This window comes from Babylonia areolata, chromosome 9 (assembly GCF_041734735.1).
Source record: "Babylonia areolata isolate BAREFJ2019XMU chromosome 9, ASM4173473v1, whole genome shotgun sequence".
Lineage (NCBI taxonomy): Eukaryota > Metazoa > Mollusca > Gastropoda > Neogastropoda > Buccinidae > Babylonia > Babylonia areolata.
In genome coordinates, this window is record NC_134884.1 from 1,621,121 (window position 1) to 1,639,672 (window position 18,552).

General features: G+C 43.0%; 1 protein-coding gene across 1 annotated transcript in view; it reads left to right on the forward strand.

Annotated features, from left to right (window-relative positions):
* Positions 1-18,552, forward strand: part of LOC143285923 (ribosome quality control complex subunit TCF25-like) — a 30,282-nt gene that overhangs the window by 445 nt on the left and 11,285 nt on the right. The window contains exons 2-12 of the mRNA XM_076593374.1: positions 688-873; positions 4,893-5,032; positions 5,822-5,887; positions 6,272-6,371; positions 7,301-7,384; positions 8,550-8,649; positions 10,525-10,618; positions 11,123-11,215; positions 12,217-12,322; positions 13,969-14,076; positions 17,671-17,789. Of these exons, the coding sequence (XP_076449489.1) occupies positions 688-873; positions 4,893-5,032; positions 5,822-5,887; positions 6,272-6,371; positions 7,301-7,384; positions 8,550-8,649; positions 10,525-10,618; positions 11,123-11,215; positions 12,217-12,322; positions 13,969-14,076; positions 17,671-17,789 (1,196 nt within the window). The remainder of the gene's footprint in view (positions 1-687; positions 874-4,892; positions 5,033-5,821; positions 5,888-6,271; positions 6,372-7,300; positions 7,385-8,549; positions 8,650-10,524; positions 10,619-11,122; positions 11,216-12,216; positions 12,323-13,968; positions 14,077-17,670; positions 17,790-18,552) is intronic.

Here is an 18,552-nt window from a genome sequence, read left to right on the forward strand (position 1 = left end):
GTCATGTAGACAGGAAAAAATGTACAGAAAGGCACACACATTCACACACACACACACACACACACACACACACACACACACACACACAGTCACACACACACACTCAGTCATACACACACACACACACTCTGTCATACACACGCACACAAACATACACACACACACACACACTCAGTCACACACACACACACACTCAGTCACACACACACACACACACACACACACACACACACACAGTCAGAGAAAAAGAGTGAAGTTTAAATCATTGGACAGAAAAAATCCTGTTCTGAGCATTTAAAGCCCAGATGTCCTATCAAGGACTATCATGTTCACTGATTGAAGTGCATAACTTTTACAGTAGGCGTTAGGTTTGCTTATTTTATATGCATCATGATAAAATCATATGCCTGATATGGATAAATATTTCCTTCAAGGAAGCCTTGACCGCTAAAACAATGAGACCAATGAATCAATTTGAGCTTTATTTGTTGTTGTGATTATTTGAAGAATGCAAACATTTATAGATTTTTTTTTTTTTTTTTTTTTTACCTAATATTACCATATATTTAGTTAAATTGGTTTTTCCATGTACATTGATTTAGCTTATTTTACCATGTATATTGATTTATATTGTTTTACCAAAGTCCAGGTGGTCAGTTGACATGTTCTGTGGAATAATGTGGACAGCTTGCAGAGAGTGGTGATGTAGAGGAGGAGACGGAAGAGGCGGAGAAAGAGGAGGAAGTGTCCGATGCTGCTGTCAGTAAGAGCAGTGAGGTGTCCTTGTCTTCATCCAGCAAAAAGAAGAGGCAGAAGAAGAAGAAGAAAAAGAAAGCTGAGGAAGCCCTCTCTTCACAAGCGTTAGAGACCCAGGTAGAGTGTGTGTGATGGTTTTTAGAGAGTGAAGCCTGGGGTTTGTCGGTGCATGCATGTTTTCTTCTTACTTTCATTCAGCGCCTGTTCACTATGAGTGATATTGGATGTGTGATGTGTGAGAGAGAGAGAGAGAGAGAGAGTGTGTGTGTGTGCATGTTTGCATGCGTATGTAGGTAGGACCACTTAAATTTTGAAATTCAACATATCTAAAAACTAATTACACCATTGGAAAGAACATAAAAAACTAAGTTCACATGCAAATTTTCATTGCATTATACCCAGTAGTTTTTAAGAAAACGGCGTCTAAAAATGTGCAAAAATGACGCGTTTTGACAGATTTAACAAATTGCTATTTTTAGACTGTCATAAAATTTTAAGATGAAGACTTACCACATTGTTCTTTGCTGTACTTGGTTCCACCAATACCTAGTTTATGCTGAATTTTTTCTGGCCTACTCAAGAACATGCTTAGAGAGAGACAGTGCCTTCAAAATAGCAAAATATTCAGTTTTGTCAAGTGTCGAATGGCCTGATTTCACAGTGATAACATGCTGACTTATAATGCTGATATCTCAGAAAGTTTTCAAGCTACAAAAACATTTCAGATATGTGCATGTTCAGAAAAGCATGTAGAATACAGTTTTTTGGAAGACTTTATGCTATCAGAAATGCAAATAACAATGAAAACAGTCACAAAGTATATGGTTTTTAGTAACAAATGAGCAAGTTTTTTACAATCATGATGATACTATGCTGTAAGATATCACCAGAGTAATTGTAAATGTGCATATTTGACATAACAGAAGTCCAGTCATTTCAGCATCCTTGATTTGCAGTTCCCTTTCTTTTTCACTCAGTTTTGCTTTAAGAAATGACACCTCCTCTGTCGTTGTTCTTAGTTCCTGTGTGATAATGTCCTCATTTTTTTCTTTGCTGCATGCTGGCTCTGGGTCTGAAGTAGGAGGTAGCTGTTTGACAGTTTTTTGCTTCTTCCTGCTGTCTCTGATGACCTCTGCACTTTCAAAAGGAAGTTCTACTCCCCCTGGTTTACTTCTGTTTTTACGCAGGCGAGCCTCATCTGCTCTGAGCCTCCCCAGTTTTAATTTGAGCTGTTGGGTTGGTGGCAAATCTCTGACCAGGTGTCATTTATGCAATGTTGCATCCTTTATCCTCAATATCCTAGCTAAGTGACATACTTCAGACACAAGACCAATAGGACAACTGAGTAAAGCCTCACAGTCCTCTACAGTTCCTTTCAAAAGATCTGCACGTGTAATTCCAAACTTCTGACAGGAGGGGCCAGGGAAGATGCATGAATCTTTCCTTTCTTGTAAAAAACATTCAGCACCACTGATCGTTTCACACTTGCTGAATTCCTTAACTATTGACACCACACGTGGAAAGGTACACTCTGGGAACAATTTGTGTAGAAAATGTTCCATTTCCCCCCAGGTTTTGTTTTCTTGATGCTTTAACATATTTAACTGCATCAAGAGTTTGTTGTTGGATGGAACCTTGGGTGCTGATGGTGGTCTTCTTCGTCCACTGTGTGCAACAGTCGCCCTTAAGGCTTTATACTGATCATCATCTGAAATACACAGGCATGAAATTTGAGACAGCTCTAATGCTTTAAAATACTTTTTTTTTTCATTTCATAGATGCTTTTGCATATATATCATTTATATGTGTGTGTGCATGAGTGTGTGATGAATGTGCACTGATACATGATCTACTAATTTCATTACTACTCCACTGTAATGGTTTCACTTAAATTGATGTAAGTTTTATGTAACAACATATCTTAAACTTATTTCATGTTTACTAATCATATAAGTTAATTATTCTTTAAATCATTTACACACACACACACACACACACACACACACACACACACTAACTAATCCATACTCAGGCAACCTCATGTATGCATGCTACATCAGTTCAACAGACACTAACTCTGTGCATACACTCTTAGTATATAAGATACATACTAATGCGCGCACGCACGCACACACACACACACACACACACACACAGACGCGTGAAATTGTCTTGGCGTTTGATGACCAGAACAGAAGTGGAAAGATACACGTGTTCCCATGCTGTCCGACGTCGGTCACAATATTAAACCATCAATCCGCTCTCACTAACTCAAAACCCTTGTACAACAAAAAAATTACTGAATAATCTGACACTTCATCTTCTAGATACAGCTGTCGATCGCGGTAAATTTTTGAATAAAAGATCATAATTGTGCTAAAAAAATAACGTGACTGACGAAGCGTTACTGTTCCCAGTTACACATCAACACTGCTGAAGCAAAGTTGTTAGGATTCATCCAAACCCACAAAAATATAAAAAAAATATGATTTACATTTATTTTCAAAATAAACATATTGAAAAAAAATTTGCTTACAAACCTGTAAGTTGGCGTGTTTTCCATTCTTCAAACGATGATGACGAGCAGACGGCTTCGATCGCCGCCATGGTCGAGCAGCGTTGCGGGATCCGAAATCGGTCACTCGTTTTTCTTCCAAAGCGCGTTCGAGACTCTTTCTTTATAGAAAAGCCATGAATTGCACTTGAAAGTGCATAGTTTAAACTTTCTTTTCTTGTAATTTGCTCGTGATTTGAAACACTGGTTCGTATGTTATAGGGTCGCAAACATCAGTCTCACACTTTCGCTGCGACTTTCAGATCTACTTTCTGTGAAAACCCCAACAAATTTCTAGCAAATCTAAACTTGAGAATCCTGGCTTGCCAGTGACATAGTTTCTAAATTTATACATGGCCAAACAATGCAGCGCGAAACGATCGAGTGACACACATGTTATTCTGCTCGCGCGGCAAGCACGGCGGAGTCTGTCACCGCAGTAAAAATCGACGCGACACCCTTTGTGTTTAAACGCCCGGCACATACCAGTTTGACTCGAATGATAAAAACAAATACCACAGGAAGATAGATGAAAGAATGAACTTTATTCCAGTATAAGATTGGTGTCATTTAATTAAGTTTGGTAGTGAAACGAGCGAGTTGAAAATGGTCAAATTATGGGTCTGGACTGCGCTGTTAACCACAGCCACAGTGGCCGCGGACCGACCTAGCGTATGCATGTGTGTGCAAGTGTGTTTGTGAGTTTTCTTTATCATTTGTGGGCTGCAGGTTCTATTTAGAACAGCAACATGAGTGGATTTTTTCAGATGTAAACAAGTGCGTGGTCTGGATGATTAAATGATTTAAAACTGTACATTCAGGAAATTAATGTGGCAATATTCACATTTCTTCTCCTCTGCTCCTCTGTGTGACTGGTGGAGTGAATGTCCATGCCTTGTTATGAACAATACTCATTCTGTCTTGAGGGGAAAATTGTGGATATTGCCAGAAATGCTATCTTACAGCGCAGCTTTCAGCCAGCACCCAGCTGTTTTCATCAGTGCTTTACTGAAGACTGACAAGCTCAGCACATGCTGTCTTGAACAGAACTTGTAGACGGGCGCAATAGCCGAGTGGTTAAAGCGTTGGACTGTCAATCTGAGGGTCCTGAGTTCGAATCACGGTGACGGCGCCTGGTGGGTAAAGGGTGGAGATTTTTACGATCTCCCAGGTGCAGACCTGCTAGTCCCTGAACCCCCTTCGTGTGTATATGCAAGCAGAAGATCAAATACGCACGTTAAAGATCCTGTAATCCATGTCAGCGTTCGGTGGGTTATGGAAACAAGAACATACCCAGCATGCACACCCCCGAAAACGGAGTATGGCTGCCTACATGGCGGGGTAAAAACGGTCATACACGTAAAAGCCCACTCGTGTGCATACGAGTGAACGCAGAAGAAGAAGAAGAACAGAACTTGTAAATTTATATGGTCATTTTCAACGCTATTGACCAGAGCAACAGCAATGCCAATGCAACAACAATATGGTCATTTTCAACGCTATTGACCAGAGCAACAGCAATGCCAATGCAACAACAACAGTGTTAAGAACTCAAGGAGACGATTTGTGGGATTTGTGGCAGGTGGAGGATGAAATTGAAGCCAGTGTACAGGAGGTGAATCGCATCCTGGGAGACGCTGGGCTGAATCCCTCAGACGCCAGGGACCATGGCAATGCCCAGTTCACTGTCAACATGAAGGCCTTGCTCAACATTGAGTACAAGTAAGATTTTATCACGACAATATTGATGACCACAATAAAACAGACAATAATGCTTTAATAGTTAATTTGCTATGGGAACACTAAACTCGTAAAGTATGATTACAGTAGCCCCGGATACTCTGAAAGGGTTTCTACAGACCATGACAAAGACTAATTTCAACACTTGCAGAATTGTGTCATGTACGTTTCCTATTAAATTCTGGTATCATGTTGATTTTTATCTGTAAAAATGACTGAGTATAATTTCAACACTTGCAGAATAAAATGTGTCATGTATGTTTTGTATTAAATTCTGGTGTCATGTAAATTGTATATATATATATACTAATATAGCACATGCCATATGCAGAAACTGGTCACCCCATCACAATTTACATTTTGCTGGGGTCGCCCTCTTTCTTTCTACTGAGATGCGACGCAAGAGGCCCTTTCTGTTTCAGTGCAAACAGCGTCCCCACCTTCTGAAAATTCTGTGCCATGAATTTCCTCGTTTCTATCACTGTCCTTGTGTCTGTTTTCTGTTTTTTTTGGTCATCTCTTTCTTTCAAGGGTTCTTCCTCCCTGATCTATTCACCTCTATATTGTTTTTGGATTCTGCATTTTTGTCTTTCTCCAGACATTTAGCGAGCACAGTTGTTGATGTTTTTTTGTTTTTTTTTATATAATTTTTTTAGGGAAGGGTTTGTGGAGAGTAGAGGTGTCCTGAATAAAACCTTGAGTTGCCCATTTGCATAATTTGTGCATGGAATATTCCCTTTATGTTTTTGCTGTACTTTGCATGGTTTTCAGATACCTGAATGCTGACAATGAACTGCGCAGGAAGTTTGGCTCTCGAGTGGTACAGGCTGAGCAGGGGTACGTGGGGTTTGAGTTTGTTCTTTTTGTTGTTGTTTAGTCACTAAACAGGCATATTTATCATGTTTTTAGGATTTTTTTTTTTAATGTGTACGTTGCTGAGTCTATGTGAGTGTATATTTGTGTTTATTGTGGGCATGTGTGCGTTTAGTAGGTATGTGTTCATGCATAATTGTGTACACACACACACATTTAATTTGCTTTTGTTTGAGAATCAGAAAAAATTGTCAGGAAATATCGTTTTAATTTTTAATCCTTACCACCACACCCACCACCAATACTGTGTCCCTGAAATGTTGTTTTTCAAATATCAGTTCAGGATTTTCACATAATCTGCTCCTGATTTTGGGGGTAGACATGTATGGCCATGTTGTGTGTTAACAGGCGGCCCAGACAGCGGAACAGGGTTCCTCAGAGGCAGAGCCGTCTGGTCCAACCAAAAGACAACTGGCCGCACTTCGGGAGGACAGGTCACCATAGTGATGTTGACTGACTGTCTGCCTGTCTGTCTGGGAAGGGGGGACAAAGAGGGGTGTGTGGGGGTGCGTGGGGGGGGGGGAGGAGGGCAGGGAGAGGGGTTCTGGGCAGGAGAGAGAAGGGGGAGGGGGGAAGGGGGGACAAAGAGGGGTGTGTGGGGGTGCGTGGGGGGGGGGGGGAGGAGGAGGGCAGGGAGAGGGGTTCTGGGCAGGAGAGAGAAGGGGGAGGGGGGACAAAGAGGGGGGTGTGGGGGTGCTGGGGGGGGGAGGAGGAGGAGGGCAGGGAGAGGGGTTCTGGGCAGGAGAGAGAAGGGGGAGGGGGAAGGGGTTGGTTGGTGGAGTGTAGGCGGTGGTGAGAGAAATGAGTGGGAAGATGAGTGTAGGCAGTTAACCTCTTGAGTGCCCCAGGATTACAAAATCATTAAATTGATGTAATTGATGTGAAATTGTCGTCATTGTATAGAGTGTTAATTTTCCTTTCAGAAAAGTAGAGGTTACAAAAGCTTTTCCTTCAGTAGTTTGCATGTTAGAATTTAGAAAATTATAACCCTCCATGATCAAACAGTTGTCACTGAGCATACACATACACTTAGAGCACATAAAGAACTTTTGGTAACAAAATTGTTGTCCCTGGTGGAATTCTGTAGAAATTGGCTTTGATAGGAAAACAAATACACTTGCAGACAGAGGGTATGTGATAAGAGCATGTGTGCGTTTAGTAGGTATGTTTCTGCATATGTGTAACACACACATTATTTGCTTTTGTTTGAGAATCAGAAAAAATTGTCAGGAAATATCGTTTTAATTTTTAATCCTTACCCCACCACCACCAATACTGTGTCCTGAAATGTTGTTTTTCAAATATCGGTTCAGGATTTCACATAATCTGCTCCTGATTTTGGGGGTAGACATGTATGGCCATGTTGTGTGTTAACAGGCGGCCCAGACAGCGGAACAGGGTTCCTCAGAGGCAGAGCCGTCTGGTCAACCAAAAGACAACTGGCCGCACTTCGGAGGACAGGTCACCATAGTGATGTTGACTGACTGTCTGCCTGTCTGTCTGGGAGGGCAAGACGGGGGGAGGCAGGAAGGGTGCAGGAAGAGAAGAGGGGAAGGGGACAAGAGGGGTTGGTGCGTGGGGGGGGAGGAGGAGGCAGGGCAGGGAGAGGGGTTTCTGGTAGAGAGAAGGTAGGGGAGGGTGGGTAAGGGTGAACAATGAGGGAAGATGTAGCAGTGTACTGCTGAGTCCTAGGATTACCTAAGATGTGAGTAATTGCGTATTGTTGGTGTAGGAATCGCAGAAAGTAGGGTGAAAGGTTTTTGAGTTGCATTTGAAGATTAACCCCATGATCAGCAGGAGTGAGCATTATTTAAATTGATGTGGAAAAGGTGAGTATCTTGAGCTTGATGGGTAAAAACCACGGCGTTATTTTAGGTGCTGGAGTGATGTTGTGAAGCCGCGCTTAGTGCTTCAGTGCTGGTGGAGTGGAGGGGCGGAGGACGAGCAGCTCTCATGACAGCAAGTCAGTTCGTCTGATGCTGTGCAGTCTCAACGAACATCGTGGAGTGGGGGGGCGGGGGTGAGGGTGGGTGGGTTAACCCCCTTTCAAGGGCATTATCTCGACGGATGATCCTCACTTCCCCATGCGTAGCCACGGCTAAGGTCATTTTCTTGCAGTCTTAGCAGACTTCAGGGTCCGGATTGGCCTCATCAGTCATCCCTGGACCCACAGCCACCGATCTTCCATCTGATTTCTTTTTTAAGTTATGGTCATCCTCGAATCCGAAGGACGAACATGGCAGTTCCTAGTCACGACTCTGCACGCAGGCGGCTGTGGGGTGATGGTCGTCCGCTGTAGACTGGGGCAGATGCGGCGCCCGTATCCTCCCACAGTGTTAGAGCAGCCCTTTTTAGGGACAGCACTGCTCTCCCCATGTGGAGGGGGGTTGGGGGGGCGGGTAGGGGTGGTTGTGGGTATAAGGGGGTGGATGTAGGTGTGTTTGTGTGTGTGTGTGTGTGTGTGTGATATGTATTGGTGTGTGTGTGCATGTGTGGGTTTGTGTGCATGTTTGTACACGTGTGTGTGTGTGTGTGTGTGTGTGGGTGTGTGTATGTGTGCATATTAGTGTGCGCGTGAGAGTGTTTGAGAGAGAGAGTGACTGAGTGAGTGTGTGTGTGTTTGCAGAATCTGATGCAAGATCACCCATACCACATTGACTCCTTGATACAGCTGAGTGAAGTGTTCCACATCAACGAAGATCCACAGACAGCAGTGGACTTGATCGGTGTGTGTGTTAGTGTGTGTGTGTTAGTGTGTGTGTGTGTTGTGTGTGTGTGTGTTAGTTTTAGTGTGTGTGTGTGTGTGTGTGTGTGTGTTTTAGTGTGTGTTAGTTTTAGTGTGTGTGTGTGTGTGTGTGTGTGTGTGTGTGTGTGTTAGTTTTAGTGTGTGTGCGTGTGTGTGTGTGTGTGTGTTAGTTTTAGTGTGTGTGTGTGTGTTAGTTTTAGTGTGTGTGTGTGTGTGTGTGTGTGTGTGTGTGTTAGTTTTAGTGTGTGTGCGTGTGTGTGTGTGTGTGTATGTGAGTGAGAGAGAGATCTGTGTATATGTGTGTGTGTGTGTGTGTGTGTGTGTGTGTGAGATCTGTGTGTGTGTGTGTGTGTTTTGTGTGTGTGTGTGTTAGTTTTAGTGTGTGTGTGTGTGTGTGTGTGTGTGTGTTTTAGTGTGTGTGCGTGTGTGTTAGTGTGTGTGTGTGTGTTAGTGTGTGTGTTAGTGTGTGTGTGTGTGTGTGTGTGTTGTGTGTCTGTATATGTCCTTGTGTGTCCATGTTTCTGTGTGTCTCTCCATTAATGTGACAAAGGAGCCTGAGTCATTAGCCAGGGTGTGCAGACTCTCTTTGATCTGATTTTTGCGGGGGTTCCCCACAGTTATTTTTAGCGAGAACCGTGTGCGCATGGGTGTAATTCTGAAACCAGACATACCTTGTAAACTTGCAAAAATAGTCACCGAAAATGTTCAAAATCCTTTCATCAAAACAGCGACTTCCACGATGAAATTTTAGCCTTTCAGTGACAGGGGAAAAAAAAAGGAAAATGGAGATGCGCATGTGGTTCTTGTTAAACATAACCGGGGAGTCCCGATGAAAATCCGACGAAAGTGGGTCAGCACACCCTCCCCAATGTCAATGCAGCATGCAGGTGAAATGTGTGACAGTACAGGTGACATGCAGATGTGACAGTACAGGTGACACACAGGTGTGACAGTACAGGTGACAGGTGTGACAGTACAGGTGACATACAGGTGTGACAGTACAGATGTGACAGTACAGGTGACATACAGGTGTGACAGTACAGGTGACAGGTGTGACAGTACAGATGACAGGTGTGACAGTACAGATGACATACAGATGTGACAGTACAGGTGTGACAGTACAGATGGCAGGTGTGACAGTGCAGATGACATACAGATGTGACAGTACAGGTGACATACAGGTGTGACAGCACAGGTGACAGGTTTGACAGTACAGATGATATACAGATGTGACAGTACAGGTGACAGGACAGATGACATACAGATGTGACAGTACAGGTGTGACAGTACAGATGACAGGTGTGACAGTACAGGTGGCACGTGTGACAGTACAGGTGACATACAGATGTGACAGTACAGGTGATATACAGGTGTGACAGTACAGATGACAGGTGTGACAGTACAGGTGGCACGTGTGACAGTACAGGTGACATACAGATGTGACAGTACAGGTGACATACAGGTGTGACAGTACAGGTGACATACAGCTGTGACAGTACAGATGTGACAGTACAGGTGTGACAGTACAGGTGACAGGTGTGACAGTACAGGTGACAGGTGTGACAGTACAGGTGTGACAGTACAGGTGACATACAGGTGTGACAGTACAGGTGACATACAGGTGTTTCAGAACGGGTGACATACAGGTGTGACAGTACAGGTGACATACAGGTGTGACAGTACAGGTGACATACAGGTGTGACAGTACAGGTGACATACAGGTGTGACAGTACAGGTGATATACAGGTGTGACAGTACAGGTGACATACAGGTGTGACAGTACAGGTGCCATACAGGTGTGACAGTACAGGTGACATACAGCTGTGACTGATGGACGGGAGATGCAATGTTTCAGAGCGGGCACTGTACGTCATGGAGGGGGCGTCCCACCCACGCTTCAACATGGCTGCCGGCAACTGCCGCCTGGACTTCCGGCGACAGGAGAACAGGTAAAGGGAGCGCACTCCTGTCGCACATCTTCCCTTCCCCCCTCGCCTTGGTTGCCTCCCCTCCACCCCTCCCCCTCTTCCCCGTCCAGTTTCTCTGGCTTAGTGGTCAGTGGATTTGTAAGTTTTGTCTTTGATCACTGTCCGTCAGAGCTGTGGTGGTGCTGTTATTATTGTTGTTGTTGGTAGTAGCAGTACTACTGCCACTGCTATGACTACTAGTACTCAAGACAACAGATGCCTCCTCCGCTGTTCTGGTGGTCATCGTTGCACATGACTATCATACATACATACTACTACTACTACTACTGTTACTATGACTACTCATCCATCATCATCATCATCATTATTATTAGTGTTGTTATTATAATCTTCCTATTGTGTCTGTCTTTACAACTGTGTTGTGTGTGTGTGTTGTGTGTGTGGGTGCATGCGTACATGTTTTGTGTGTGTGTATGCATGCATGTGTGTGTGTGAGTATGTGCCTGTGTGTGTACGTGTGCACAGAGCCATGTTCCTGGCGTTGTTCAAACACCTGGTGGCGGTCAGTCAGAGGGGGTGTCACCGCACGGCCCTGGAGCTCTGCAAACTTCTCCTCAGGTCAGTGCTTCCTTTGCCTCAGGGATGGTTAACTCACTCGGGACGACAAGTTTTCTCCCTTGCTTTTCCCCACAGACGGCCCATTTGTAAGGGTTTGGACAAAAATTACAAAAAATACAAAATACTGTGTAAGAAAATGAAACTTTCAGAACTGGTTTATTGCGTGTTGAGCTATTACATATAAAAAAAATCAAATTTCTCATCTTATTTTTACAGTTTTGCCATATGTAGAAAATACTGTCAATTTTTCACCCTGAATCACCATATCCATGCTCGTTTTCTGCATTAAATTCGCTTTCTTCTTCGTCATCATCCACCTCTTCAATGTCCGACCCTTCAGTTTGTAGCATTTCAAGTACTTCGGCAACCCTAAAATGTTGCCGTCACTGCCTTGTTCGCTTCACAACATTCTGAGAAGAGCCCACTTTGCTAACAGGCTGGCACGCAAGCAGACGACCGGTCAGTGACTTTGTCAGCGTGTGTGTGAGACGGGTCACACATCCCAGGCTGACCAATCATACCATTCGATTGTGGAGTGACCCAGAATAGCACACTCTGCTTGGCTAATCACAAAATCACGTGTACAGCGCATGATGGAATTTTACTTTCGGAGAATGCTATTCCATTCCTTCGTCCGAATCTGAATCCGTTTTGTGTAGGAATGCGTGAGCATTCCTTCGTCTGGAAAGAGTTAACTCTCTCCATACGAACAGCGAAAGAGACGACATTAACAGCGTTTCACCCCAATTACCATCATCAAAGTATTGCAAGCAGAAGGCTCTTATACTGAAGAGGTGAATGTTGACAAAGAATACCACAATTCTGATGACGGAAGCTAAAGGTTGTGTGTGTGTGTGTGTGTGTGTGTGTGTAGCCTTGACCCTGAATGTTACCTCATGTGTGTGTGTGTGTGTATAGACGTGCAGCCTTGACCCTGACTGTTAACCTGTGTGTGTGTGTGTATGTGGATAACCTTGACGATGACCCCCATGTGTGTGCAGCCTTGACCCTGACGGTGACCCCATGTGTGTGCTGCTGATGATCGATTTCTACGCTCTGCGCTGTCAGCAGTACGCCTTCCTGCTCCGCCTCTTTGAAGAGTGGGAGGTGAGCAGTGCCCTTTACATGTAGTCATTCACATGAGACGGTTAAGACCCAGGTCTCGTGTGCAGCACGCACCTCGCGCACTGGAAAAGAACCCACGGCAACAGGGATGTGGCAAAATTCGGCGGAAGGAATCCACTCTGATAGGTACTCAAATATATAAGCATGCACTCAAGGCCTGGCTAAGCGCATGGGGTTATGCTGCTGGTCAGGCATCTGCCTGGCAGATGTGGTGTGGTGTATATATATATCTATGGATTTGTCCGAATGCAGTGACGCCTCCTTGAGAAACTGAAAGTGAACTGTGTGCGTGAGTGTGTTGTGTTGAATTGTATTGTTGTGTATTGTATTGCATTATGTATTGTTGTATGTTTTATTGTTGTGTGTTGTATTATATTGTTGTGTATTGTATTGTGTATTGTTGTATATTTTATTGTTGTGTGTTATATTGTTGTATATTGTATTGTTGTGTATTGTATTGTGTATTGTATTTTTTATTGTTGTGTGTTATATTGTTGTATATTGTTGTGTATTGTATTGTCTATTGTATATTGTGTATTGTGTTGTATTGTGTATTATTGTATATTTTATTGGTGTGTGTTGTTGTATATTGTTGTGTATTGTATTGTGTATTGTATATTGTTGTGTATTGTGTTGTATTGTGTATTAATGTATATTTTTTTGGTGTGCATTGTATTGTGTATTATTGTACTGTATTGTGTATTGTTGTATATTCTATTGTTGTGTATTGTATTGCTGTGCATTGTTTTGTATTGTGTATTATTGTATATTGTATTGTTGTGTATTGTATTGCATTGCTCTTTTGTCATAACAGACTCCTCTCTTTGAAAACTGGGCCGCTTTCCCCAGGGGAAAGTGCGTGGCTACAGTTCAAATCCACTCTTTTTTTTCTTCCTTTATTGTCTACCTCCGGTGTATTTGTTTTGTTTTCCTAGTATTAAAGTAGATTCTTTCTACAGAATTCTTTACCAGGGGCAATCCTTATACACCTGTGGGTTCTGTTTCGTGTGCTGCTCATGGGAGAAAATCCTGGCAAGTGCGGAAGCATACCTTTTTTACCTGTGCTAGCTGAATCGGTAGCGTAAGCATCACTGACTTGAAGTTGTTTGCCTTGTGTAATGGAGAGAGTTACCACCCTTTACTATTTGTTAATCATATCGTTTCCTGGCCCCTCATTTGTATAATTTCCAGTGGATAAACTACCGAGGCAACCATGTATTTGTTCTGTATTGTCCATGTGTTCTGTGTGGCTTATTCAGGATTAAAGAGGCTATGCCTGTCTTGAATAAAAGCTAATTTGTGTTTGCACATTTCTTCTGTCTTTGCTGCTGTGTGCACATGTCAGATGATTGGTATAAGGACAGGCCCGGTGCTTCCTTTTTAGAGGAAGTGTATGGGTTTGTTCTAAGGTACCTTTCATTTACTTGTGTGCTATCGGAATCGGTAGTGTAAGCATCACTGACTTGAAGTTGTGTACCTTGTGTAATGGAGAGAGTTATCACCCTTTACTATTTGTTAATCATACCTTTTTTTTTTTATGATGTAATGAAAGCATAGCTGTCTTTATGAAGTGGTGGTTACCATTCACTGTGATGTCCAGTGATGGCGTGTTGCTGTGCTGTGTGCAGTCGTTCCGGAACCTGTCTCAGCTGCCCAACTTCGCCTTCTCCGTTCCTCTGGCGCTGTTCCACCTAGGGAAAGACAACCCTGCACAGGCCAGCCGTGCCGACCGCATGGTGGGTGGCTGACCTCCCTTGTCGCTTTGTGTCGTGTCTGGCTCTTCATGTTTATCTATTTTTATTTTATTTTTTGCTGTCCCATCAGCGCTGTTTCAGTGGCGTTGCTCCCACGACGCTCATTTTGAGTCCCCCCCATACACAGCCATATATGGATTTGTCTGTCGCTGTCCCAGAATCAGCGGTAAACAGGGATCAGGTGCAATGGCCGAGTGGTTAAAGTGTTGGGCTTTCAATCTGAGGGTCCTGGGTTCGAATCTCGGTGACGGCGCCTGGTGGGTAAAGGGTGGGGATTTTTCTGGTCTCCCTGGTCAACATATGTGCAGACTTGCTAGTGCCTGAACCCCCTGAAACACACAGTGGTGTACAGAAGTTTGCCTTCAGGCTTCTCCTAAGGAAAAATTATTTTAAGAAAAAGCAATTTTTTTTAAGAATGACCACTTGCCTCTGGAGTGCTGTTTTGTTTTTGGGTTTTTGCTTTTTTTAAGGTGACGGGAGTAAGTCAGATTGAGGATGTCAGTATCTTATTGCATCGTATTATTTCACTACTTGCCTATCAAACATTCCTTGCTAAGCACATGTTACTGACAGGAGCTCAGTTAATCTGAATGACTAGCGTCCAGACCACCACTCAAGGTCGAGCGGAGAGGGAGAAAATAATGACGAGCGTGGGATTTTGATTCTGCACAGTCAGATTGCCTGGCTTCCCTAGGGGGACTGCTACCACCAGGCCAACACTCTGTGGTCTCTCTGTACGTACCCAGAAACAGAGAACCTATACCAACAAAGAAATGATGATGATGTGTGGGCAACAAAGAAACGATGATGATGATGTGAGGGCAACAAAGAAACGATGATGATGATGTGTGGGCAACAAAGAAATGATGATGTGTGGGCAACAAAGAAATGATGTGTGAGCAACAAAGAAATGATGATGATGTGTGGGCAACAAAGAAATGATGATGTGTGGGCAACAAAGAAACAATGATGATGATGTGTGAGCAACAAAGAAATGATGATGATGATGTGTGGGCAACAAAGAAATGATGATGATGTGAGGGCAACAAAGAAACGATGATGTGTGGGCAACAAAGAAACAACAAAGAAACGATGATGTGTGGGCAACAAAGAAATGATGATGATGTGAGGGCAACAAAGAAATGATGATGTGTGGGCAACAAAGAAATGATGATGATGATGTGTGGGCAACAAAGAAACGATGATGATGTGTGGGCAACAAAGAAACGATGATGTGTGGGTAACAAAGAAATGATGATGTGAGGGCAACAAAGAAATGGTGATGATGATGTGAGGGCAACAAAGAAACGATGTGTGGGCAACAAAGAAATGATGATGATGATGTGTGGGCAACAAAGAAATGATGATGATGTGTGGGTAACAAAGAAATGATGACGTGAGGGCAACAAAGAAATGGTGATGATGTGAGGACAACAAAGAAATGGTGATGATGTGTGGGCAACAAAGAAATGGTGATGATGTGTGGGCAACAAAGAAATGATGATGATGTGTGGGCAACAAAGAAATGGTGATGATGTGTGGGCAACAAAGAAATGATGATGTGTGAGTAACAAAGAAATGATGATGTGAAATGATGATGTGTGAGTAACAAAGAAATGATGATGTGTGAGCAACAAAGAAATGATGATGTGTGAGCAACAAAGAAATGATGATGCGGTGTGGTCAACAAAGAAATGGTGATGATGTGTGGGCAACAAAGAAATGGTGATGATGTGTGGGCAACAAAGAAATGATGTGTGAGCAACAAAGAAATGGTGATGATGTGTGGGCAACAAAGAAATGGTCATGATGTGTGGGCAACAAAGAAATGATGATGTGTGAGCAACAAAGAAATGGTGATGATGTGTGGGCAACAAAGAAATGATGATGATGTGTGGGCAACAAAGAAATGATGATGTGTGAGCAACAAAGAAATGATGATGATGTGTGGGCAACAAAGAAATGATGATGCTGTGTGGACAACAAAGAAATGATGATGATGATGTGTGGGCAACAAAGAAATGATGATGTGTGAGCAACAAAGAAATGATGATGATGTGTGGGCAACAAAGAAATGATGATGTGTGGGCAACAAAGAAATGATGATGCTGTGTGGACAACAAAGAAATGATGATGATGATGTGTGGACAACAAAGAAATGATAATGATGTGTGGGCAACAAAGAAATGATGATGATGTGTGGACAACAAAGAAATGATGATGATGTGTGGGCAACAAAGAAATGATTTGTGAGCAACAAAGAAATGATGATGTGTGGGCAACAAAGAAATGATGATGCTGTGTGGACAACAAAGAAATGATGATGTGTGGGCAACAAAGAAATGATGATGTGTGAGTAACAAAGAAATGATTTGTGAGCAACAAAAAAATGATGATGTGTGGACAACAAAGAAATGATGATGATGTGTGGGCAACAAAGAAACGATGATGTGTGGGTAACAAAGAAATGATGATGTGAGGGCAACAAAGAAACGATGATGATGTGTGGGCAACAAAGAAACGATGATGTGTGGGTAACAAAGAAATGATGATGTGTGGGCAACAAAGAAATGATGATGATGATGTGTGGGCAACAAAGAAATGATGATGTGTGGGCAACAAAGAAATGATGTGTGAGCAACAAAGAAATGGTGATGATGTGTGGGCAACAAAGAAATGGTCATGATGTGTGGGCAACAAAGAAATGATGTGTGGGCAACAAAGAAATGATGATGATGTGTGGGCAACAAAGAAATGATGATGTGTGGGCAACAAAGAAATGATGATGATGTGTGGACAACAAAGAAATGATGATGATGTGTGGGCAACAAAGAAATGATGATGATGATGTGTGGGCAACAAAGAAATGATGATGCTGTGTGGACAACAAAGAAATGATGATGTGTGGGCAACAAAGAAATGATGATGATGATGTGTGGGCAACAAAGAAATGATAATGATGTGTGGGCAACAAAGAAATGGTGATGATGTGTGGGCAACAAAGAAATGATAATGATGTGTGGGCAACAAAGAAATGATGATGATGATGTGTGGACAACAAAGAAATGATGATGATGTGTGGGCAACAAAGAAATGATGATGATGTGTGGGCAACAAAGAAATGATGATGATGTGTGGGCAACAAAGAAATGATGATGTGTGGGCAACAAAGAAATGATGATGTGTGGACAACAAAGAAATGATGATGTGTGGACAACAAAGAAATGATGATGATGTGTGGGCAACAAAGAAATGATGATGATGTGTGGGCAACAAAGAAATGATGATGATGTGTGAGCAACAAAGAAATGATGATGTGTGGGCAACAAAGAAATGATGATGTGTGGGCAACAAAGAAATGATGATGTGTGGACAACAAAGAAATGATGATGATGTGTGAGCAACAAAGAAATGATGATGATGATGTGTGGACAACAAAGAAATGATGATGATGTGTGAGCAACAAAGAAATGATGCTGTGTGGACAACAAAGAAACGATACTGCTGTGTGGGTAACAAAGAAATGGTGATGCTGTGTGGGTAACAAAGAAACACAAGGTGATGCTGTGTGGGCAGCTGGAGGAGTCGTTGCTGATGTTCCCAGGACTGCTGATGACCCTGCTGGACAAGTGTGGGGTCAGCCCTGACCAGCAGGTGTCCCGCCACGCCTTCTTCGGGCCCGCCGCTCAGGCCAGGTATGGTTGTCTTCGGCATCCACCCCTTCTGTGTGCACGTCAGAGCCAGAATAACTTTGTGAATTAAGTGTGGTGAGGTCTGTGTTACATATAGATTACAAGCTTGACGGTAAAAGTTGACATACTTGCATGTAACATAAACACCTACGACGGTCATAGCAAACCCAGTCCAGTGGAAACAACATATTTCCACACGCTCAGCTGTGCGCACACATCCACACGCACATTTTGGCATCTACACTTGCACAACATGTTAAACTAATAATGATGGTGAAGCCTTAAAAATACTGAGCGATAAACATACAATGAAGAGTTAAGCAAATAAGGCTAAAAGATATCAGATTGCAATAGATTGAAACATCTGAACTTGTTTGCTACAACAGCTCCCTGTCGTGAAGTGCCTGTGTAGGGTTTGTATGTGTGTGTGTTTGGTGTGTGTGTGTGGTGTATGTGTGTGTGTGGTGTGGTGTGTGTGTGTGTGTGTGTGTGTGTGTGTGTGGAGACCTGAGAGGTGAGACGCTATATACAGCCATCCTTCCTGTCTGTCAGCCAGATGCTGGCGATGTGTGTGTGTGTGTGTGGTATGTGTATATGTATGTGTTTGTGTTTGTTTGTGTGTCTGTGTATGTCTGTGTGTCTGTGTATGTCTGTGTGTCTGTATGTGTGTGTGTGTGTGTGTGTGTTGCGTTGTGTGTCTGTATCACTGTATGTGTGTGTTTGTGTGTGTGTGTTGTGTGTTTGTGTGGTTGCATGGGTGTGGGTA